The sequence below is a fragment of the Tympanuchus pallidicinctus genome, unplaced genomic scaffold, assembly GCF_026119805.1.
Source record: "Tympanuchus pallidicinctus isolate F22 unplaced genomic scaffold, pur_lepc_1.0 scaffold1, whole genome shotgun sequence".
Lineage (NCBI taxonomy): Eukaryota > Metazoa > Chordata > Aves > Galliformes > Phasianidae > Tympanuchus > Tympanuchus pallidicinctus.
Window position 1 is genome coordinate 99,324,879 of NW_026294618.1, and position 24,305 is coordinate 99,349,183.

General features: G+C 44.4%; 1 protein-coding gene across 1 annotated transcript; it reads right to left on the reverse strand.

Moving 5' to 3' along the window:
• Positions 1-91: 91 nt before the first annotated feature.
• Positions 92-23,143, reverse strand: EHD3 (EH domain containing 3). Its single transcript, XM_052698394.1, has 6 exons — positions 22,679-23,143; positions 16,062-16,238; positions 11,111-11,208; positions 3,974-4,386; positions 2,702-2,866; positions 92-1,200 (listed from the first exon to the last, which is right to left on the reverse strand). The coding sequence occupies exons 1-6, from the start codon at positions 22,903-22,905 to the stop codon at positions 673-675; spliced, it is 1,608 nt and encodes a 535-aa protein (XP_052554354.1). The 5' UTR covers positions 22,906-23,143; the 3' UTR covers positions 92-672.
• Between the last annotated feature and the right edge of the window lie 1,162 nt (positions 23,144-24,305).

Here is a 24,305-nt window from a genome sequence, read left to right on the forward strand (position 1 = left end):
AACTGACCTCCTCGAGAGAATGAATAGGAGGCAGAGGTGCTTGGGAATTCTTAGTGCCTATTCCACAGTCAATAATGAGGAACTCCAGATGCACAGTTCAGAGCTGTTTTTTTTTTTTTATTGTTATTTTAAGGACTTGCATCTAACAATGAATCAGATTCCTAAAACTTTTTAACCGAGGGACTTAGAATTTGGTATTTCTTATTATTAGGAGGTATTCCTTAATTTGGTCAACAGCTTGGAGATCTTTCTTCTTCACTGTCAGGAATCTCAGCCTCCTGAGGTTTGCAAAACCAGTAAAGACCACAATGTGTGGCCAAAGCTCAGGAGTGGCACCAGTAGCTAGCAGGTTTCTATTAGTGCTTTCTCTGAGAAGATGCAGCCCTCTTGAGTTTTCCTTCCATTTTTGCTACTCAATTTCTTCTAATCTCAAGATCTTTTCTTTACCTCCATGTTTACAGACTACACATGAGAAAACGGGGACATTACACTGGAAGAATTAATTGCATATTATCATGAAGATTTGGACTTCTGCTCTGCTTTAGTTTTTTTTCTTCATACAGCAGAATAGGTATACATTGAAAGGCAATCTCACATCTAAAGGTATAATTTAAGTAAACATTTCTCTAGATCCTTCTCCTCTCCATTTCCCTGTCCCCTGTAACCTTCCTTTCATTCTGTTATTTTCCTTTTGGATGGAGGGAGGAGATGGGAAGGGAGCTCGTTTGGCAGCTCGTGACCCTCCAACTTGACTTTAATGAGATGATTTGCCAAGGCAAACTCCTCATCATCCAGCATGCCATCTTTGTCGATGTCAGCCAGTTTCCAGATCTTGCCCAGCACTGTGTTAGGCAACTTAGACCTTACCATCTCCTTCTTTGCATTGGCACCAGTTATTTTACCATCGACAGGTGACAGTGTGTAGAAGATCTCATCATACATGGGCTTGTCTCTGGCCACCACCCACTCAGCATCATCGATCCCTTCGCCAGCGCCTTCACCATAGCCGTGGCCAAATGGACCATGCAGGGTGCCCTCGAAGGCTCCTCCCTTCACCATCTGGGTAGGCCGCTGTGACTCCTCCTGGCGTACAAGCACCATGAGCTGGGCGATGTCATTAGCCAGCATGTCTTCCACAGTCTCCAGCAGCTTGCTCTTCAGAGGCTGGAACTTGCTAAAATCCTGGGCCTGCAACTGATCCTTAAAGCAGGACAATGGAGCAAGAGGTGAGTGACATGGCTGTGCTCAGGGCAGTAACAGTGCAGAGTCCGCTCCCTGTCTGCAGTCTGGCTCAAAAACTCCTCGTGTAGAGGAAGAGCAGGAAGAATAGCACTCTCTCCTCCAACAGTCCTGCTCCTTGGCACGTGATAGGGTTTCCCTGGCTGGTCGTGCTCTTACATCCTTTTTAAGCCCTGCAGAGAATAGTCTTCCTAGCTAACAGAGGGGCTGATATGGTACAGAGAAGATTGGGGTTTTACCCAAAGGTCTAGATGATGGCAGTAAGAATGTAAAATAAGACTTCCTTTCCAAACTAAGTTGAAGTCCTCTGCTTGAGGACCAAACTGTTCAGAGCAAACTGTCTGTGCAGTTCTTGCTATGTCTTCTAGCTGGTGCTCTGCATTCCCTCTCCTTCTGCACTCTGGTAAGGAGTTGTGACTTTGACAAAAGACTACTTCACTGATAAATCCTTTGTTATTATACTGTGCATCTCTCAGATGCCATAAATATGCTAGATCTTCACAGCCTAGCTCAATTTTGGTAATTTTCACAGCTAAGCAAAAGTGATTTGACCAGGGACTGCAGAAATCTCATACAAATGAAAAACAACATACAGCTTTATCTTTCACCTGCTACTCATTAAATCCAATGTATTCACTCCTACTGGAGTGGCATAACTATTCTTGAACATTTAATTGCATACTTGAACAAGCAGTGAATGGGACCTTCTATTGGGTATACTCGATAGATCTCATTCTCAATAACTTACGGAAAATACCCTGTTCTACTAAAAAGATGAGCAGCTGCTGTGTCTTTCACAGTAATGACTTCAACAGCTAGTAACTTTGAAGAGGCTTCTGCTTGGATTGAAGCCACACACCAACATAGCCATGCCCTGCATTGTTCAATTATACAATACAAGGCTCTGATCCAAGGTCCTTCAAGTCTTTGATTTGGATGAACACTGGGACAGGTCTTAGCTCTACAGCTCAGCAAGCTTGCTTCATTGCTTAAAACAGATAAGGGGCTTTTAAATTTTTACTGTTTCTTTCTGGTTCTTGCTAGAACCAGAGTGAAGTAGAGGAAAAAAAAATACAGCTCCTGAGATATATGTAGGGTTTCTGGAAGATGTACCTTTCTTTTCAATATAGATTAACACTATTCTTGGGCCTGGAGAATCTAAAAATGGAACACGGAATTAAAAACTGACAACATAGGATTTCATTCATTTTCTTAAGGGCTACTTAGGCAAAGCTTCAGAAACTAAGGTAGCAGTAGCTTCATGTGAGCTTGATGTGCAAAAAGTGTTTACACTCAAACACAATCTGCACACAGTTCAAGGCTTGCTTCAAGACTGCAACGGGGCTTTTGCATAGGCAACAATAATCAAGGTCTGCATTGTGGCTTCTGTCCTATTTCCTGCAGTTACTCTAACACTTTTTCCTTGTGTGTCTGATACTTGGGACAAGATGCCACTACTTACCTGCATCTTTCTCAGATTAGGGAAGTCTCCTGGTGAGATCTGATGCTCTCGTTCAATGCGGGCATAAATCTCTCCCAAGTTGTTAATAAGCTCTTTCTTTTTATTGTCTTTCCCAAACACTGAAGGCATTTCCTTCTTTAAGGAACTGATGATGTAGGCATGGACCTGAAAGGCATTAAGTGACACAGAATGTAGAAGATATACTAAAGAATGCACCACAAATTTTCTTTCCCAGTGGACAGCGTGTGTGCCTAGGAGTCAACTCACATCACCCCCTCCTGAAGAAGTTCAGCTCCTCAGTTTGCATCTATCTGCTGTTTATCACTCCAGAGCTGAGAGCTATGCAGAGAATAGGGGAGGGCAGTGTAGGAGCCTTGGGTATGCAGAGTAATACAGCCACTTTCTAGGGATGTGTTTTTCTTCTGCGCAGGCTTTCAGAGAATAGCCACTTCCCAGTCCAAACCAAACATACAGGTTTTGAAGCTTTCTAGACTCTGTTTAATGTTTTACCATGAATGAGTCTTTGACTTGCACAATGCTATGATATTGTGTACTTTGTATGTGAGAAATGTACAGACCTAGAACAATGATTTTCATAAAACTAAGTTTGTGTAATGTTTCTTGTTGGCACTGGTCATTCCAGAAGGCAGAATTCCACTTTCCCCAACAGAAGTGATTAATGGCAGTAAATTTTAAATGAAATATTCTTGCTTTTTTTTTTTTTTTTTTAATGGTGTAAGAAGTTTTTTCCCTCACAGTATTCCGAACAACTTCATTCAGCTTCTTTTAAATAAGAGATGGAACTTCTGGCAGTGCCCATAAGTTATTTTTCCCATGCTTGTGGCAGGCTTATCTGCCATTCTTGTCAGTCTCCACCTCTTCCGCATCCATCTAAGGCAGATTTATCTCCTTAAGGCAAAAGACTCCTACTTTCCTTGGTGTGTGATTCTGACATATTGTATTTGTCTGAATTCTCAGTTTGCTAGCAGTCTAGCTGCTTTCCACATTTCCCCAAGAACTACTTTCTTTGACCTGTGGCAACTCTTCACTCAGGCCTGTTACGACTGATGCACCAAGCAGAGGCAGTAGGCTCTTCCTCAAAGTGCATAGGACAAATACGCTAGGCCTCTGAGTGAAATGAGAAAAGGGGAAATAAAAGAGGCAGGATCCACCAGCTACATGAGCTAGACCAGCCAAAACCACTTCTCCATTACTGTGCATACTGTGGGTGGCCCAAACTAAATGCTTGGGCTCCTTTATGCCAACACTCACCTTGGCCAGCCGTGCCCGCTTGATAAGATCGTTCAGCTTCCTTAGGGCTGCGTTGCGGGGGAGGCTCTGGATATCCCTGAACAGGTCCTGCTCCTCTGCCTCAAACAACTTGCGGTTATCAGGGATGAGCAACGGATGGGACCAGAAGGAGCCAATATAGACTCTGATGACCTCCGGTGTGTTGACAATCTTTCCCAGGGACCACATGAGAGCACCGTACACCCTCATCAGTTGCTGGGTCTCTATCTGGTCAGCTTTGTTGAGAACAACTCTCATCTTGTCCTCGTGGTTCTTCAGGGCCTTGATGACCTCTGAGAATTCATCAGAGATGTCCAGCTTGTGCGCATCAAAAAGGAGAATGATGCGGTCAACCCGCTCTGCAAACCACTCCAACACAGCAGCAAAGTCATAACCTGCAAGGGATGGAAGAAGAGTAGAGATGTACAAGCAAGCCTGGCTATTGTTTCTATTTCCTATTCAGAGTCAAAAAAGTTGCCTTACCCAACAGGAAAAGGGAATTAATACCTGCTGGTATCTTGGTACATTCCTTGCTGCTATGGTAATGTACCATATGTGTTTAGAACATCCCTGTGGATTTCATTACATCTACAGATCGATCAGCAGTGTCTGTCTTTCTCAGCTTCTTTGTGTGTTGGGAGAGAATCTACTGACAGCTGTCCTTCACCAAAGAGAAAACAAAGCCCTGGAATAACACTTGGTGATGCTTCAGAGCAACAACATGGGCTGGATTACATCCTGTGCTGAGACAAAACCCTGATCCACATGCTCCTCTCACATGCCACGCTCACTGGGACTATTAGGTGAATGTGTGAGACCTTTCCTGTATGTGCTGAGACATATTTCTCTGTGTGCAGTTCTACCAAGTGCTGATTACATCTGTCCTTACTTTCCTGCATGGAAGTAGCAGGAAAACTAAGGTTTATGTTTTTAAGTGACAGAATTATTTAGAGAAGAGGAAAAACACTGAGTGTAATTTCCCTTCACGTACAGTGTGACATGTGGAAAGGGCACGTGGGACAGACCTCTGTTGACAGCCGTTGACTTGGAGTCATTGACAGAGCTCTGTGATGGTGTTTTCCCACACACATGCCCAGAGAATTCCCACACAGAAAATTCACAAGGTTGACTTTTTAGTTTTGCTTTTAGCATATGAAAGAGTAGATTACTATTAAAGCATTTGAATAGCAGGGCAACAGGGTACAGAACTTTTAAGGGAAAGCTGTTAGCGTAGATATTAAAAAAAAAATAAGATGAATAAGTTTAGTTCAGAGCTCATTTTTCGAGGACTTTTCTATAGTGTAGAGAACTCGGGATGTTTTGTCTAACTTCAGCCAGAGCTGGAGGTGTTCCACACCTGAAAACATACAAAGTTTATTCTGTAATTAAATTCAGCCTTACTTCAACATTCTTTTTACCTGGTTTTTATCTCACAGGTTCTTCTTCCACTTTATTTCCATGTAAGATTACATCAAAAACTGATTTTGACCTACTCTCAAATTAGGTGTTCTGGGTCTGAAGTGTCCTCCTCGCTCATTCCATGGTAATGTGTTGTTTCTTTACACCCTATCTTAGTGTTGTGGAGGGTTGCTAAGGGCTCTCACAAAAGCAGCCAGATTTGGCAGTGTTTCACTGATGAGTGAAGCTATCCACATATTGTAGCACAGTTTATTGTAAAGCTACAGAGCATTTGCAAAGCCATCTGCCAAAAGCTGCATACAAGTAAAACCATTATTACAGAGACGTTCAGACAAATGTGAAGGGGAACATTTTCTCTCCAGTGATTCCTGGCTGTGCTTCTATTGAAAAACATGCCTATTTTAAACAGTTTGCTATTAGTGATGTGGATTCTTTCACAACTTCCAGATAAGGTTGTGAAAGAAGAACAGATCAGAACATGGACAGAAAATGAATCTCAACTATACAGCACTCTAAGAAAATAGCCAAGATGAATACGATAAACATTTCCTTCTGTTAGACTATTTTTTTTTTCATGGGGACAGATTTTTTTCTGATAGCATGAAAAGCATTTGACAGATGTAACACAAAGCTGACAAGCGAGCAGGGTTGTCAGGAAATGGAGAAAATGATCTTCTTGCAAACATCTCATCATCCAGTCTCCCTAAGGCGGGCTATGGCTTAATGAGTAGCTATCCGTGAGCTTCCAGTATACCTGGCAGCACATATTTAGTTAAGATATGGCAGGATTATGCAATTACTTTATGTCAAGCCAGACCAAGAATGACACAATCTTTATGCTGACTGTGGGAAGACAGATGATACCTTACACAGCATAAAATCTGCCTGACTGTAATGTCTTTAAGCCAGTGAGGGTGCACGCAGTGGCTCAGCATTTCTCACCATCTAGCTATACCGGTTGTTTTTTGTTCCCAGGTTGTTTGCTTCTGCCTGATAAGTGAGCACGTTCTACTGGATTTCTCATCTTGGGGAACTATGGCCACAGACCCTGTGCTTGCAATGGGGTAGGACACAAAGCTCCTGCTTTATAGCAGTTATCTTACAGCTTGCTGTTAGAAACATTTTAGGCTGGGCAGCTGCTTTTTGTTCTTCACCTCCTTCTTGCTCAGTTTTAGCCACTGGGAGCTCTCTTCACACCATCCTGTTAATAATCTACAGAATAAAAACCTACCAGGATCACAGTCCATCCCTATCTGTCAACTGACAGGTTGGCATTGTGCGTCAAGTACCTGAAGACACCATCAGCAGAAGACAAGGTAGCTAGAAACAGCAAACACTGACTACCTAGAGAGGGAGCAGCTCTGGCAGATGAGTGCCTATTCCAGACAGATGATTACTTAATCTGTATTTTTAAAGTGAAAAAGAGAGTCTGAAGGCTAATTCTAAATGAGTGACAGGAATGCCCTTCTGAAAGCACTTCAAGGAAGATCCCAAAAAGGCTAAACGAGCAGGTATCTACACTAGAGAAGAACGTAGCAGGAGGGAGGGACAGGTACCACCTGAGTCTGGCAAATGGCTGTAAAGGAAGGAAAAGTAACATGGAAATATTACACAGGTTTTGGAAACTTAAAAGTTTCCAAAGCACAGGTAAAGGGAGTTGAGTAACTCTACAGAAAATCTGCATAGTGTTCTCAGCTAAGAAAGACAGGCTGGTATCAGATTTGTAATGCTAACACAGACGTGAATGAGTACCTGGAGAGGCACACCATGGCCTTTTGCTTTTATGTTGTTTAATGCAATGGTTTCATGGCTGGGAAGAGACTGGGAGCCTGACAGAGTTCTTACTTCACGTCACTGGAAACAAAGGGAGATCTCCCTAGACAAGTTCAGTTCAGGTGAAGTAAAACAGATGAAAGTATTGTCCAGAGCCAAGTCTCCTTACAAAAGCCTGTTCAGCTTCTACTTACACACAGTAGAGTTTTTCCTTTCTACTTGTTACATGTTTATATCTTTGTCATTTGTGACAGATGGACCAAGTATTTCCTGGTATCTTGGCCAATACTCAAAACAGTCCATAGTCAGACTTAAACTTCATAGTCCATAGTCAGACAGAAACTTCAGAAGGTATCTGAATCCATTTTTTTTAGAGCAGTGCTGATGCACAGACAGAAGTACAGGAATAAATTAATTCCATCCCTCTTCCCTAAAAACAAACAAAAAACTCATAAACTTGATCTTCATTTTTATTTTTTTAGTTTGCATTCTGCTTTCAAGTCAGAAGAGTTAGCCAGGCTCATGACATCAAATATTTCTACAAATAAAAGGGGCTTAAGTTGTGCAGGTTCTCTGCTCTTTTGCCTTGTTCTTAGAGGAAGCTGGCAGAGTGGCTATTGCACTGCAGTAATGGTAGTGAAATGCAAAATGCAAGCAAACATAATTGCAGGAAACTGTTACAGCAAGTGTACGAAACGTCTCCTTTTTAGATGCTTAGAGGTTGTGTCATATTGTCAAAACATGTGACAAAACTCTTTGGAAAAAGATGTTTTCTTATTGCTTTTGTACCCTAAGCATTTAATGAAGGGGGGAATATTGATTCTCTTGGTATTTGCCTTTCTCTTCCAAATATAGCTGTTTGAAATTCAGTCAGAGCTCTGGAATTGCCTAAGACTGATACCTCCTATCACTTTTTCTTTCACTTCCAGGAGTAACTATCAATTTGAAGTACTGAAGCTTCTGGTCACTGGTCCTTGCTTCTCCTTCCCTTCCTAGAATAGCAAGCAAGGCTAGCATGTTTTTCCCTTGACGAGGGAGCTGAATAGAACAGTCAGCTGAATAGAACAGGGTGGAAGACTGGAATAGTGTGTCTGGAAAGAAAGCTGATGGGCAATGATACTGCCAATCCTCATCTCCTTGCTATGACCTTGTGTTCACTGCTAAAGAGGAAAGGGAGGAGGTGACATACATCGGATGAAGATGAAGCAAGTGTTCAGCATGTATTCAGGAAGCATGACCCTGAAACAGGGGTCAAATGCTACTTGGCTATAGCATTGCTGAACTTGGCAGATTTGGATTTGCTTAGGTCTGTGCGTGTGTAGGTTGAGACTGATAGCTAGTGGAGTGTGTAAGGCTCATTGTCCAGGGATGCACTGCTATTGAAGTGCATGAGTTGCTGCTAGGTGGTAAAAGCAGACTACACCAAATGATAAATTATGACTAGCTTCTATCTTGGCTCTCCTTTACTACATGACTTGATCTGTGGTACTCCCCTTTGTCCCTGTTTATTTCACTACAGTTCCACCTTTTCTCATCTTCCCCTGTTGCAGATGCTGGACTGTCATGTGACATGTGTGCAGTGCTTTGCAAATGGATTGCATCCATACTGATACCAAACTGTCAAAGCAGCTGACACTGTGCTGCTTTGGTACAAATACAGCAGTCTGTTGCTGTATGATGCATAGCTGGAGACAATAAAAACTAATAAATGTTAAAATAAAAAAAAAAAAGATGCAGAGTGAGGGATGGAGCAGTGTGATGAGTAATTCCTCATACATGACAGTTAGGAAAAAGACCAGAGGAGAAATGGCTGTTTTCCAAGTAAGAACAGTAGAGAAAATAGTGGGCAGGATGCTTTGGGAATACTTCTCACCAGCCTCTTAAATGAAACCCGTATATCTGGGCACCTAGTTACCACATACCTGTGAAACCACCTGCCATGGAGGAGTCCACAAGTCAAAATTGCTCAGTCTGACAGATCAGTGCAGACTATAATTACTATTTTATTTATTTTTAACTAGAGTCTCAATGTAGCAGCAGCTGTACCAAGTGCTGGTGATTTCACTGCATGCCTAGGGGATGTGGACTTCAGATATGAGAGACTACATCAACCTTTCCTGCTTGACAGGCCTACTTCACCAGGCACTGAATTTAAGAATTCAGACAGATGAGAAGCTTCAGAACCTGGTCTTGGGCCTCTGAATCATTCCTCAAAAGGCAGTTTCCTTGTCACTGATCCCTTAAGTGTAACAGTGCAGATGATGAGCCCTGATGGATTGCTAAGCTGGCACTGGGGGTAAGCAGAGCTACCCTGTTTCAGCAGTTAAAGAACTAGAAATTCTCTGGGGAAACCTCTCCCAGCTTTTGCTTCATTCCCAAGTGAAAGCTGAGCAGGCTGGAAAAGTACAGAAAGACAGAAGTATTTTGTTGTATAAGCAGTTTTGGCACTGTCATGTTTTTTTGCCTAGAAACTGCATCGTTGCTCTGTCTCCCTCCAAAACCAACCTGCTAATCATGGCAGCTGGCTTGTGAGCTTGGTAGCAAAGGCACCCAGCCTCACCACTTTTTCCTATTTCTCTGCCACAAAAGCCAGGAGGTGAGCATTCCCTTTCAAACATTGGCTTCCCATAAGCCAATGCCTGGCAGCAGCCCTTCTTATACATAAGCACTCAGCCCTCTTCTGACTCTTCTTGCTCCCTGGGCTGGGTACCCTGCAGACAGAAATCACTGAAGCTCTTCCAACATCAACAAAGCTCTGCTGATCTAAACTGGATGAGGTGCTTGTCCTGTAGCTATTGACAAGCAAACTGGTGTGGCTCATGTGATCAGCTGTCCTGGGTCTACGTGACTATGTAGTGAGATCCCAAACAATCTGTACTTTCAGTTTCTCCCAGATGCTTGGGGAGGTGTTTGCTGGCTTGGGGCAAAGTGCATCAGTGACTTTCCTAACAGCACTGCATTGTGTGCTCTGGCACTGCTGGCATATAATCCAGCTATACGATTGGGACACCAAGTCCACTGGGAGGCTGATGGAGAAAAACTGCAAAAAAAGGAGCAAGAAGTGCCAGTACATTTTGCAGAAGAATATTTTTAGTAACAGAAAGAGATCTTGTAATATATGTCAGGACTTGAAGTGATGAGGAGAGGGATATGGGAAAGTTTTTTTGTGCCTTAAAAAGGTTCAATTTTAACTCATATTTTATTATTTTTTTTAAAGAACAAAAATGTTTTATCCTAAGCAAATGTTCATCACAATGATTGTTCCAGAAGAGAACTGAGTACTTTTAGTGTTGTTTTGTTGTTGTTTTTTTTTTTTTGGCCGAAAAACGTTTACATAATTTAAGCTTTTATTTAACTCTAACACTACAGAGCACTTTCTGCTGAAGGGAGGAACGCTGGCACAGCATGTTTTTAACCTGATGAAGGTGTGTGCATTTTGCTATCCTTTGTAGACTGCTTGGAAGGAATTTGTGGGGTCATCCTGAAATACTAGGAAGCTCACTAAGAGACTTTGTGCATTCATCAAATGTATTTAATATCTAGAAATGCTGAAAAATTGTGGATGTCTGTGTTTCTCACACCTCATCCAGTCCAGCCAAGATCTGGGAAGCCTGGAAGCAATTGTTTGTGCAATACAGACAAGATGGTTGACTGACACTTTCTGATGGAAATCTGCTCTGCTGGGGAATACTGGACTGATACAGACATTACTGACACTGTCAGCAACCTTCAACCTTCCCCAATAGTATTCAAATTCTCTTTAGCAAATAGCAAATCAAGCTGAAGGGGAATGAGTAGTTGTGCAGCATCTCTGAGAGGCCCCTGCTAGTCCTTCTGTCTAGAATGTGTACAGCTTGAGAGGAAACTCATACAGTCCAATTGGTTTTAATTATTATCATTTGGAAGAGAACTGAATCTGGCACTTACCTCTGCTAATTCTCTGCTTTTCTCCAGAAAGGATTCCTGGTGTATCAATGACACTGATGCTCTCTAATACAGGATTAGGTAGCTGGGCACATACAAACCTGTGCAAAAATAAACGTTTAAAATAAAACTGAAAGATTCTTGTGATGCAATGAACATTACAGGCAGCATGGGAAAGTGAAGGCTCTGATCTCCCTTAAAACGAGTTTTCGGATGAGGTTTGGAGCTACTCCTCATTTAAAGAAATGAAAAAGTGGCCAGAATTGAGCACTTTCTCTGGTATGGTTTTTTCAGAACACAAGGTTCAGTTATGATCTATGATGTGGGTCGTTTTTTTTTTGTGGCTCCTATATTGTGAATTATTAATGAAAAACAATATAGAAATCCAAATGTTTTTATTTGCCATTCAGATTTTAGTGAGAAGTGGTATTTCTTTTTTGTCATTTGAGCATTCCCCTGCAGGGACCTGAACTCAAGTAAATTGAAATAACTTCAGTAAATCAACAACGTTGTAAGCTTTTTTATCTATTTTTACATCTAGTCTTAAACAGAAAGTGTGCTATCTGTGCTGTTCTCCCACCATGGAAATCCTAAGTCTGAGCAACATGAGCTCTTAAGAATTGACTTAGTCTATCCTCCTGCCTTAAGGCAAGATCAATCAGATGTTTATCTGAAGTGTTCTTCAAACCTGTAAGGATGTACATTCAACATTCTCAGAATTTTGCTGAGAGTCTACTTATTCTTGAAGCAAAAACTTTTTCTTAATGTCTTATCTAAATCTGCCATGCTACAATGCTTTTTAGTCTAAAACACAGTAGACATGGAAAATGGTTTATGTTCTCTCAGTTCTGAGAAAAGACCCTCTGCTGTCATTGTATCTTGGTGTTTCCTATAGAGAAAGCTACATTTTTTAAAGTATCTCTCATTCTTTCCAGCTGCTGTTCTAGTTCATTTTCTAAGTTACCAAAGACCTTTGCAGTTTTCCTTTCAATTCCTCTCCAATTGTTCTACGTATTTCTCAAGGGATAATGCCCCAAAATGATGTGGTTTTCCAGCCACAACCTTGTTAGTGATGAACAGAGTGGATGGATGTGTACCTTACACGTGACAGTACTGTTTATATCCCTAAGGAAGAAGTTTGCTTTTTTCCTAGCAATGTGATGCTGCTGATTGACACCAGGTTTCTAATTCATTCACTCCACTCCCTTCCACAGCTTAATTTCTGTGTAATTCCTCTGCACTTAGTTTTCACTGTCTACACAAATCGCTAGCTCACAAGAGTACCCTGTGCCTGTTCTCAGAAGGATGGAGATCTTGTTTCAGTTGCTGATAACAGCAAAGCACAGCAAAATCCTACCTGTTTACACAGTTTGTGGTTGCATTTCATGGATAGTCTTTTTCTGACGGTATTCCAGGCAGCTTTAAATGTGTGCCTACGTATGTGTATTAATAGGGTGGTAAGATGTTGATGCATTAAAAAAATGTTACTGTGGGAAGAAGCAGAAGCACATAAAGGACTGAGCTGCCACAAAGGCCACTGCATGCAGTGAAGGCAGACAGAGCCTCTGATGAATAGCTGATTCTGATGAAGTCCCACAGCTACAAACTCCTGCAGACTATGCTACAGCCTTATTCTTTTTTTTTTTTTCTTCTAATGAGTAAATTATTATGGGTTAGATAAGCATCTTCATGCCTAAGCTGTCAGGTATTTCAGCCCAATATTTCTGCCTCTTTCCTCTGTCCGCAGCCTGGTAGGTGGTAACAGAAGTATTTTTGAATGAATGCATAACACCTCATGCAGAAGAGGGGAGCTAGCTTGGCTCTCCTGATGTGTGCCAGGCATAGCAGCAGAGAATAAATGCTCAGGAGGTCATGTTATTCCCTTTTCTGCCAGCCCAGGTTTGTTCTCCATTGTTACGGCCCTAAGCATTTCTTGCAGCCCTAAGCATTTCTGACATTTAAATGGCTCAGGCAAGGGGATTTTCCATCAGTTTCTCCAAGGAAAGTACTCCACAGGAAATTTTAGATAGAAGGTTAGGGGCCAACATGAATAAGTGCTTTCTGGCTCTGTGGCAAGGTTGTTAAGGATGCTGCCTTCCTGTTGTCCCAGCAGAACTGCAGTACCTCAGGGAACACTATTTAGTTCTGTCCTGAACCACACAAAGGAAAGAGTGTGATGCCAAACCGAACTTTTACTACCCTTAAGGGTAGAGCATGGCTTTAAAAATGGAACCTACTATTCATGATGTCTTCTGTTGATAACAAAAAGGCACCTCTATCTTAAGCTTCCCAAGACAGATCTGAGGGGGTAAGAGGAATCTTGCAATCATCGATCAAGCCAAAGTGATATGAAAGTAATGGCTGAGATTCTTGATTTTATGCCAGGCACTTGGTGCCAAATAAGCCCTCCGAGGTGCTGCCTGTAATCTCTCTGCTGGGATCCCTCCAAAGCTGGGGTACTGCCAGCAGAGCTGGAGAGAGGAAAACAAGCCCCACTCTTGATACTCAAGAAGTACCTGGTACAAGGAGACTGGGAAAAGAGACAAGTTCTGAGCAGAGTACTGCAGAGCTGCCTTCTCCTTTCAGCCCAGGGCAGCTTGTCAACCCCACCTCCAGCCTTAACCAGGAAGGTATGCATAGGCACTTGGAAATGGAGAAAGAAGAGAGGCTCTGAGCAGCAAAATTAGTTGTCTCCCAGACAAATCCTGACTCTTTCCTTGCTTCCTGGAAGGTGGCAGATCCTAGTCTCTACTGGGAGGGGTGCACCAGCTGAGGCAGGATGCTTACTGCTTTTGCACCCCTATTTAGCTCTCCAGAAGCAGCAGGCTCTGCACCACATTGGACGTAGTACTGCAGACTGCCACCTCTCATATGAGATGAGTACGGTCAGTGCAAACACTGCTGCCTTGTGCTGCTCTGTTGCTTTCCACTGGTTTTCTCACCCAGAGGTAAAACGACCTGCCTGTTGTTGCTCTCTCACCTCAGTTTAGAAGAGTGGCTGCTGGAGGTCACTTTAGAATTTAGAATTTCCAGCTCACAACTTCCTACCTGAGGGAAGTGCCTTAGCACTCACACAGCAGCACCAAGGCAGAGACATCTTTGCACTGTCTCTTGTACAGAAGATGGGTCTACAGTATGAATAAGCATGGGTGATTTGATTAAGCTCAGTGGCTGTATGCTTACATCAGCTACATTTCCAGCCCTCTCCGAGTTACTTCTTGGTTAAGCTCAGTTTCCTAATTGACAGGACATTACCATCTGCACCTTCAGCACTGTGATGCTCATACTGTTGAGCCATTCCCTTCAGTGTGTCATCTTCTGCCAGCCCAGAAATCTTTTTTTAAATGTGTTTTCAGGAAGGTTAATTAGCTGTCCTGACTACTCTCTGCATTGCCACCAGTACTGCATCTCAACTGCTGCTGAATCACTGCTGTGTCTCTCTGCCCTCCTGTCCAACAGGCAAATGCTTGATGCTTTCTTCCCAAGAGAAAAGTGGTAGGAGAGAGTAATACCACAGCATGATGAAGTGAACTAGGCTAACGGACACTTAGCAACAGCAGAGATTGCTGTAATAAAAGCAAATTGTATTTGGAACATTATCAGTCAGTCCAGCTAGCTTGCTTTTTGCCATCTATGCCTGGCTTTGCAACTCTTACTGTTGCTTCTCTTCAGCAGTGGACTGTTAGCCAGTTGTGGCTGCTACTGGCTACTGGCAGATCACTTTTGGATGACATTCTCCACATTTACCGTTTCTGTTCTTCAGACAGGAAGCTTGTTGCACTTTGCCATGTAGGGTGTGGGCAGCTACTTGACCTGTCAGCTAGGTATGGATGTTCTGAGCTCTGCAAGATTTTGAAACATATCAAGTCTGTCTAACAGAGGACCAAGTTGCTGTATGTGAGCTTGCGTTCTGAACAGATATTGCTACCACTGTGAGGTTCTCTGAATAAGCAATGATGAGAGAAGAACCTAATCAAGCTTCTCCCCATGCTTCTCCTTCCCTTGCCTGTCTCACTACAGTCTACACCAGCATGCCCACGGACAGTGCAGATAGGAGACGCCACAGTCTACAACTTGAAACTCTCAAAGCCTGGAAGTCAAAAATGGAGTCAAAGCCCATCTTTCCTGGTTGTTTGGCTGAGTAGCTGCCATGTTTGCAAAGTCTCCCGCACTGTGTTAATATGGATGGGTGTAGTTGGACAGTTTGTTCCTATCTGCCTGGTGGAGCACAGTTTGTGCACATCTAGGATATGGGTGTGTGCTGTTAGCTTCCTGCAAGGCCTAAATCCAAAACTCAGGATGACTGGAGTACATTTATGGAATGGAAAGGTTACAGTCCTGGTGTCCCAGAGCTGCTGTGTAAAGCCCCCCCACCTTAAGACAGTTTCATATGATAATGTAGTATCTTCTCAGCTGTTTTTTGTTAGTATGTGAGGCTGAATGGAATGTATAAGGCCTCAGAATGGAGGGTCATCCAAGTAACATTTAAAAAAAAAAACGGAGGGGGGCAGCTGGGCAAGAAAGCAGAGATGGGGATATTGTGCCAGTTCTGCCCTAGTGACTTTAGGGGTTGCTTCTGATTGGAATACTTATCTTCAGAGAACTGAGCTGACTGCTCAGAAATAGCAAGGAATATTAATGCAAGGGAAAATGAAATATAATGATAATTTATGTCCGGACTCCTACAGCATGAGTATTATAGGCTGTGCTTTGTTCTTTGTTTCGTTTGTTCAAGTAAAATTAAGGTTTGACCCACCTGACTTTATTAATCCCTTCAGTGAGTGACTGATGTGTTTGTGGTAGGACTGGAATGGCTTTGCATCAGCCATGTGGATGGGAGTGGTGAGGAAGGACAGAAGAGCAGTGTCATGCCTTATCCTTTTAAATGGCTAGCTATGCTGCTCATTACATACTCACTTCATATTTCAGAGCAAATAAGTTCTTGAGTACTGACCTGTTCAAAAAAGCATTGCCAAAGGCATTAAGTTTCCTGAATGGTTTTTTGGGATCCACCACCAGTGCATTTCCAGGAACAATTCCTTCCACATCTCCTTGCATCACAGCTATAAAGGAGTCAGTTGTAGGCTCTGGTCCAATCCTCATTCCCGGGAAATCCTGCTCCAGCAGGTACCTATAGGTGAAAAAACAGGGTGCAGGCATGAGACGTGAGCTCCCTAATTCCTAAGTGAGTCGTGCTGGAGATCCCAGAGAAATTATGTAGCCCGAGAGTATGAGTCCTTCCAAGACTATTTTTAGTACTGTCACCGTATCATTTGATTAATGTTGCAGTAGTTTTTCTACTGGGGATCTCCACATTTAAGGCCTCTGCATTTTAGGTGGATTAAAAAAAATGAGAAGGCTGTACAGCAAGCAAGAGATTTTTATTATGTTTTCATCATTTTGTATATTTTAATCCTTAAGACATTTGGAACAGATTTAGCACAGCAAAGTGAAAACAGCAGCACACTGCTATCACAGAGTTAATCCTGAAACCTTACTGGCCTTTGGTGCCAATATCAATTACTTCACTGCAGCTCATTTCAGCAGGCTCATCCAACTAATGTGCTTAGCCCCCGGTCCAAATCAGTCACTTAAATGCCAGCTTCTTCTGTACTTGGCTGTTGAAGTCTTCAGTCTCCCTTCCTGTGTGCTTCTGCAGTGCAGTAACAAGTTTGCAATATAAACCATTCAAGCATATTGAGCACTAAGCACGTGCATGGCAGAGCATATCTCAGTATTTGTTACCAAGCTAAGTGGAACAATATTTCCTTATTATTTCTTAAGATTCTGACAGCCTCTCTGTACATTTAGCAAGTTTCAGGGAAAGATAAGTCACCTGTGGGCCCATAGGACTCCAAATAGGACCCTGGCAGCACATTCTGACTTCACTTGCAAATTCACAATAAGTCAATGGTGTGTGTGTGAGATAGTTTCCTTTGGTTTATAAAGGAGCCAAATGCCATCACTGGGAGCAAAGCTGCCTTTGTGTGTGCAGGTGCAGAAAACATGTCTCTCTGTGCCAAGAACTGAGACTGTTTTGTCTATACTGCTTGCAAGAGGGAGCTAGAACTAGTTCAGCCCTCTGTATGGGATGACATTGGCCCACCTGGCCTGGTGACAAGCTCTGGGCTGTTATATGAGGAATATATAACTGTCAGGCTATGGAAGTTAGCACAGTATTGTGTTGCTTATTGACAGTAGATGCTGGCACTTCCTCTTCGGTTGCTTTAATCTAGTTTTTATGATGAAACTAAAAGATAAATACAGAACCGCAGTAATGTTAAAAATAGATTCATGGGGTGGAAAAAAAGAAGAGGAAGGAAGAGGTGGGGACCTCTAACGTCTGAGATAAGAACTAGCACTAGTTCACTCAAGTGAGTCTTGAGCAAATAAGTGACTCAGTCTTGAGAGAATAAGCTCTCATGTGAAGCACTACAGGACCACTAGCATGAAGGCTTGCGATCACTTTTTTCAGGGTTCCTGCTTTAAGCATCACTTCAAAAGAGGTTCTCAGTCCAGTGCTTTAGGAACAACAAAAGCTTTTTGTGCTCACCCAGCAGACCTATTTACTGACACTATGTCAGTAAATACATCTTTATTTCCCAACGAGCAAGGCTAAAGCAAATGGATCTAAAGATAAAATAAGCAAGCGTATGGTCAAGATAAATTGCAAGTCATCTCTGACTTGATGTGCATTAATGAAGAAAATGGCTGCAGCAAGAACAACTGGAACAATGATGCCCATAATTCCCTCAGTAGTTGACCATCTCTTTCTTGACACATTATCACGTGTTGTCTTACCTTCCCAAAGTAGTTTCCAAGTACTATGCTTACCATATTGCCCCCAGAAATAACAACTTCCAATGAGATCAACTCTGAGGTGAAACAAGCTGTTTGTTCCCATAAAACTGAAATACTTAAGGAAGGGAAGGAAATAGCCCTTCTACCTCCTTATACTGGGGAGGGTAGGCCTAAATAAAGCCTACCTAGGAGCTCTTCAAACTTTCCTATAGAAGTAGATCATTGCTTAAGAGTCAGTTGGCAGTTAATGCTGCAGAGTGCCAACTCCCTTACCGATAATCACAATATGCCTTCCTGGCAGCTGCTCTAACCTCTCTAGTTTGAAGAAGACACTTCCCCCTTCTTTCTCCACCCCCTGCAAACAAGGGCATTGTAGATTGTGATGCGAATGTGCTCGGCTGAGTTCCCTGGAAAGCTCTTCACACTTGAAACAACTGTTTGCTATGTCAGAAGCCATTTAGCCAGACGCTGGAAACTAACCTTAGAAGTAGGATAGTAGTACAAAGTGTTACTACCTGATGGACATCTCTGCTTTGTTAGTCACTGCTACTGGCTTTCTTCTGCTCAGGCTATGTACTTTGCTTTTGTTCTGACATTAAATATTTAAGAGTGATACAAAAACAAGCTTCACTGCACATATAGCAATAAATCCTTGAGTTCTCCCCTTGCAAATGCTAAGTGATAAAACAAACAGTAATATCAATAGCCAAGTGCAACAAATGAGGTGCATTTAGAAGCTGATCTAACCCCACATGCTAGATATCAGCCTTGCTGAGACAGTAACTTGCTTCTTTTATATTGGTTTGAGGTGCGCGTGCAATATGATAGCACTCAAAGCGCCAAGGGAACACAAAAAACCCTGGGCTTTTTGTTTGTTGTTTACAGGCAAGACTTCTGAGAAAGTCTAAGAGAAAGCCCACTATATTATAACAACATTCCTCATCCCACAAGGCTGCTTGAAAGAAGCACAGCTTTTTAATCACAGCTCCACTGAACTAAAGTTTCAAAGCACTTCTGATTTATTTCTTGTAAAAGAACAAAAATCTCAACAAAAGCCCTCTCATGGAGAAGAAATTATGAGATGATGTTAATTGACTTAATGTGCAGCAAGCAGTGCGAGAGCAGAGATGATGATTTGCACTGTATTCTAAGCAAAGAATCTCTGGAAGATTTGGATACATTGTGCAGCAGGGTGCCTGCATTACTGATTTCACTGCACACAGGACAAATACAAGAGGATTTATTGACACTTGTCTGGGGGTGGGAGGAGGCTTTTGCTAGGCAGTGACACAAGCTGCCTCTGCTAACAGAGGAAAGATGAACACATGCAATTGTTAAATCTCTGGGGCTCTCTGAGAGAGGACAGCAAACAATGGCTGTGGGAGACACCAACTGCTAGGAAGCAGCAGCTGTAAGGCTATTTCCCCTGTGAGAACAGTGTGCTGAGCTACTGGACAACTTCCAGAGCCTGTGGAGTGACCTCATACCAGGTTGCAAAGCCTGCAGAAAGCACCAGGCAAGAGCTGCACATTTATTTCTAGCCTACCCACTTGGAGAAGTGTCTGGAGTTGGTATCTGGTTAAGAACATTGTGTTGTCTGCTGCCTTTCAGAGCCGTCCTTGTATCTAGTGAAGATGATGAGGTGTGGGCAGAAAAACTGCTCAAGGGCAGAGCTGGCCTGACCAGGTATGGTGTGGCATAGAAGCCAGGCAAGGAGATCCCAGGCTCTCCAGGCAGGAATGCCTCACAGGATGTGGGGGAGGGAGCCATTTGCTAGTGATGAGTCATGCAGGAGCCCTGCAGGATGCTGTGGCAGCAGAGGTGATGCAGGCTGGAGAGGATGAGGAAAGGGAAGGAGGGCAGTAGGAGGAAATGGTGAGAACTGCCTGGTGGAAGCAGAGATGAAAGGTTCAGGGCCACATGGGGAGGTCACAGAAGGGCTGCCTGGCATAGCTTGTGACAAGTGGTCCAGAGAGGCCAGAACATGTAATTGATTAGCTGTTAAGGGAAAGAGTGGCTACACCAGAAAAGTAAGCCATGCTGACAGTCAGTAGGGCTCTGGCTAGCTTGTTTATTTTATTAACAGGATTGCTACACAGAAACCAGGATTATTTTTAGAAAAGACCACAGAATCTAAGTTAATTAGGAGAGTAATGTTCTATCCTGCATTCCCATCCTCTTACAGGAAACATTAAAAGTAATAACATTAGATGCAGGCTTCAGCAGCATCCTCCCGTCCCAAGGAAGTTAACTGCTCTGGCTGTTGGTCACAGGTAGAGGAGGTGCCTTGCCTCCAACATTCAGGCCTTTCAGATCCCAGCCCTGCAGAAAGCCAAATGGATGCAGACAGAAACTGGAGGGAGAAAAGAAGATGCAATAGGAAGCAGAAATACAGAAATCACTTGGTGATGCTGCCTTTTTTTTTTTTTTTTTGCATAGCAAAAAAAGAAAAGGGTTCAGTTCCCTACATTTCTGAAAGCAAGAGGGAGAATAACTTGGTTTAGCCAGCGCTTTCGTCTTGCTTTGCTGACTTTGACCCACACAGTTCACCTCACTCCTCCCCCAGGAACATTTCTGTGACCTTGACTGCCTTGCTTTTGCCTACTGATAAGAGAGCAGTTTCACTTCAAGACACTGGGTGCTCTCTTCAGAAAGATTTTTTTCCCCCCCTTTAGAGCTTTTCATTTCTTCTTTGCTTACCTCAATAGGAACAAAAAAAGAGGAGAAAAATTCATCTGTAAGGTAGGTGAACAAATTCATGTTTTTGGACACATCTTGTTTCATGCTAACATCAAGACATAATAGTGGTTTCTCTTTCTACTTCTCCCTCCCATTTAATTCTGCCCTGCTCTCTGTTGCTAGCTCCCACTCACCTTCCCACAATAACTGGAAGCTAATCCAGTGCTTATCCCAGTTCTCTAACTACCAGTGCCTGCAAGCTCATGTTGAAAGCCTACTGCAAGCAGCACAGTTACCTAGCATCCCCTGCCTTTGTTTGGTTGGAGGCATACTGGAGCTCTCTTACTGCAAGAGACCCACAGGTTCTTCAACAGTTCACCTTTCACCTTCTCATGCAATTTTAAATAGAGAAATTTCTTCTTTCTAGCTCATCCCAGACTTGCACAAAGAGGGCCCGGAGATGAGGACACAAGCATGAAATGCAATGGTTGAGAAAGGTTCAGATCACCTTGCTGACCTAAGGGATTTCTTGTCTTCCCACAGAAGAGAAGGCTCATCTCTTCCTTTTGTCTGGAACATGCTTTAAGCATGAAGACTTACACAGAAGGAGCTCAAGCTTACAGAAAAAGGAACACAATTGAGCAAAGGCAGGAATGACTGCCAACCACAGCACCCAGGTGTGACTGCAGAGAAAAGCTGATGCTGGTGATCCAGATAAGCATTAGGAAGAGATGCTCTAGTTCTACAGCCAGCAGCATCCTCACATTTCAGGAAAGTTCTGCTCTGAGACATCGATAACTGGGAAGGTAGAAAGAGCCTCTTCAATGCATTTGTTATGAAGTCACAGAACAAAGATCTGGCGTGGAATCAGACAGTTGTCCTATACAAGTCAGCCTCTCATTTTTCAGAAGAGCAACACCCATTCCAACCACATGCCAACTGCTTCTCAGGGTTATTCACATCCTTTCATCATCTACCTGACCTACTCACGTGAGAAAGGCTTTTTCCACTGTTAAATTTTACTTGTCAGGTGCATGCCTGACAATACATTCTGTTCTTGGCTCCTGCATTACTAGCAAGAATACTACAACACACAAACACCCTGCATTCCTCAAGGTCACTCCTGGAGAGGCACAGTCAATTTGATTCACTTCTCTCTACTCTGCACAGCTCCCTCCTCCACCAATTCATACCGGTAGAACAAAGGCCTGGCTGCTTGTGGCCTCTGTCCAGATATACACTGGGGTAATTCCACAGATTTCAACACAGCCACACCAGAGTAACGCTGGAATTTAATGCTAAGCTCATGAATCACGTAGGAAATGCAGACAGCACAGCTTCAGCTAGGATCCCAAGAGAAAGGCTGCTGCAAGCTGAACTAGCAGTGCCTGAGCAGAGATCTCTGCAACAAAGTCCAGCTGGAAAAATTTAACCCTCTCCATGCAGGTTTTGTATCGAGCCTGCTGTTGGCAATTGCTCTCCTTTGCAGTCAGGAATGAACGTGCTTCTGGCACTGCAGCAGGCTGCACAGGACTAGATTTCGGAGCCCTTATGACTGGTAGGTCTCTCGCACATGCACAGACCTAAACACATGCTAGGCTCTGCGTGTTGCCTCTGGGCATAGCACAGAACAACAGCAAGGTGAGGCACAGAGCATTACAAACCCAAGAACCCTCCCTAATTTCACCTAGGCCCGAGGCTGCCCTACCACCCAAGCACTATCATAAGATGGAAGGAATGAGTCCTATCATGAAAAGATGCGACCTGATGGAAAAAAGCAACCTGAGCAGTCACAGCGGTACCTCTGCGAGGCTTCCTGCGCTCTCTACGCTTCGACCGAGCAAGAAGGCTACAAATGACTCACCGCTCCCTGCTCATGCCCTGCCCTGAGCTCTATTCGCCACGTTGGTGTTCTACCAGCTATCCCAGCTGTACCATGCTGCTGGAGTTCAGCCTAAGAGCTGCTGCCCGGCACCAGGGACACCGAGAAGGGAGCTGGGTGCGGACGGCACACGGGTACAAAAGACCCCCGGGCAGGGGCACTCCCTGGCACCCGCACGGCCACCGAGGGGCCGGGCGGCGCGGTTTTACCTGATGAAGGTGGTCTTCCCGGTGGAGTACTGCCCCACCAGCAGCACCATGGGCTTGTTGTCGAAGTCGGCATCCTCCAGGGCGGGCGAGTGGAACTCGTGGAACTTGTAGTGCTCCTCCAGGGGCAGCAGTTTGGTTTTGTAGAGCTTCTTCAGACCCTCGCTGACCGTCTGGAACACCTCGGGGTCCTTCCTCCGGCGGTCGTCGGTGCCCAGCCAGCTGAACATCTTCGGGCCGCCCGAAGCCAGCTCCGCCGCGAGCGCCGAGGTCGGGCGAGGGGCGGTGCGAGGGGCTGCGGCCGGACCTACCCCTGCATGCTCCCTCCGACACCGCTGTCCGCCGCGCGATCGGCACCGGCGGTTTCGGTCAGCAAACGCTCCTCGCGGCCAACCGGCGCCGGGAGACGCCGCTTCCCTTCGCGCCGCCCGCTACCGGCACGGGCATACCGCGGTGAAACGGCGCGAGGGGCGGACGGAGGCGGCAGCGCCCTCAGAGCGCGGCGGGAGGCGTTTAAGGGTTGGCCCTGCAGGAAATGGGCAGGCGCCGGAAGTCGGAACTCCTGGCAGCGCCGCCCGTTCTGCCCGGCGAATGAAGCCGCGCCGGGCGGCGCCATGTTGAGGAGGTGCGCGGAGGCAGAGAGGGGCTGCGGCTGCACTGTGCGGCGGGGTCCTTCAGCCCTGCCGCCATTTTATCCCGCGCTGAAACAAGCTCTGTGTGTGCGAGCACGGCAGGGAGCTGGGCTCCTTCTGCATGATCACGCTCTAGACTGCGATCGTAAAGCCGGTGGCTGAAGTGAGAGCCCTGTCAGCCTGCAGCGCTGCACCAGAGCAGCTTCCTCAGTGCTAGGCTTGGTGATGAGGCACGAAGCTCTCCGGGCTGGCTCGGCTGCGAGTCACGCTCAGTCACTGCTATCTGAGCACAGCAGCCTGTGCTTGGAGTGATTTACTGTTTAACAGTCGTTGGCTGCGCTTTTGTTCCTCTCGCAGTTTGGGCAGCAGGAGGGATGGAGAGCAGGGGTTGGCAGTGCCCATCTATGGCCAGGCCTGCCTATAATACCGCCCTGCCGGTCTGCTAACTGCAGCTGAATGGCTTAGACCGAGCGTTTCCTTAAATATCTCTAAACAGCTTTTTCGTTTGACTGTCTTCACCAAGAAATGTGGCAAGAAGAAGTCTTGGAAGAAGTCCCGTTGTGTCGTGGGTGCCTGCCCTTTCCCAGCCGTCTGTGTCCAGCACTATTTCAGGCTGGAGAAGTTAGATTGGTTGCAGAAGGACATGCAGTGAAAGCAGTTGATTTACACAAGGGCAGACCGAGGTGCACGTGGTCCCAGGTGCCTGGATCTTATGTTTGAATGAGTACAAAGAATAATAAAGTTGTTTCCACTGAATGTGTTTTGTGTTTGTTGGCAGCCAGGGACTCTCCTGGGAATGCACTGGGAGGATTTGGGGATCATTTTCTATGTATTTGACTGGATAAATTTTCCTGATGCTGCAATTGGGTGTGTGCGCAGATACACAGACAGCTTTTCCGTGCAGCCTGACCAAGAGGTGGAAGCAATGAGTCCAGGGACTGGCTTTGTTTTTCTGGAAGGAAATAACAAGTTGACTGTATGTTCTGAAAGTCAGGCTC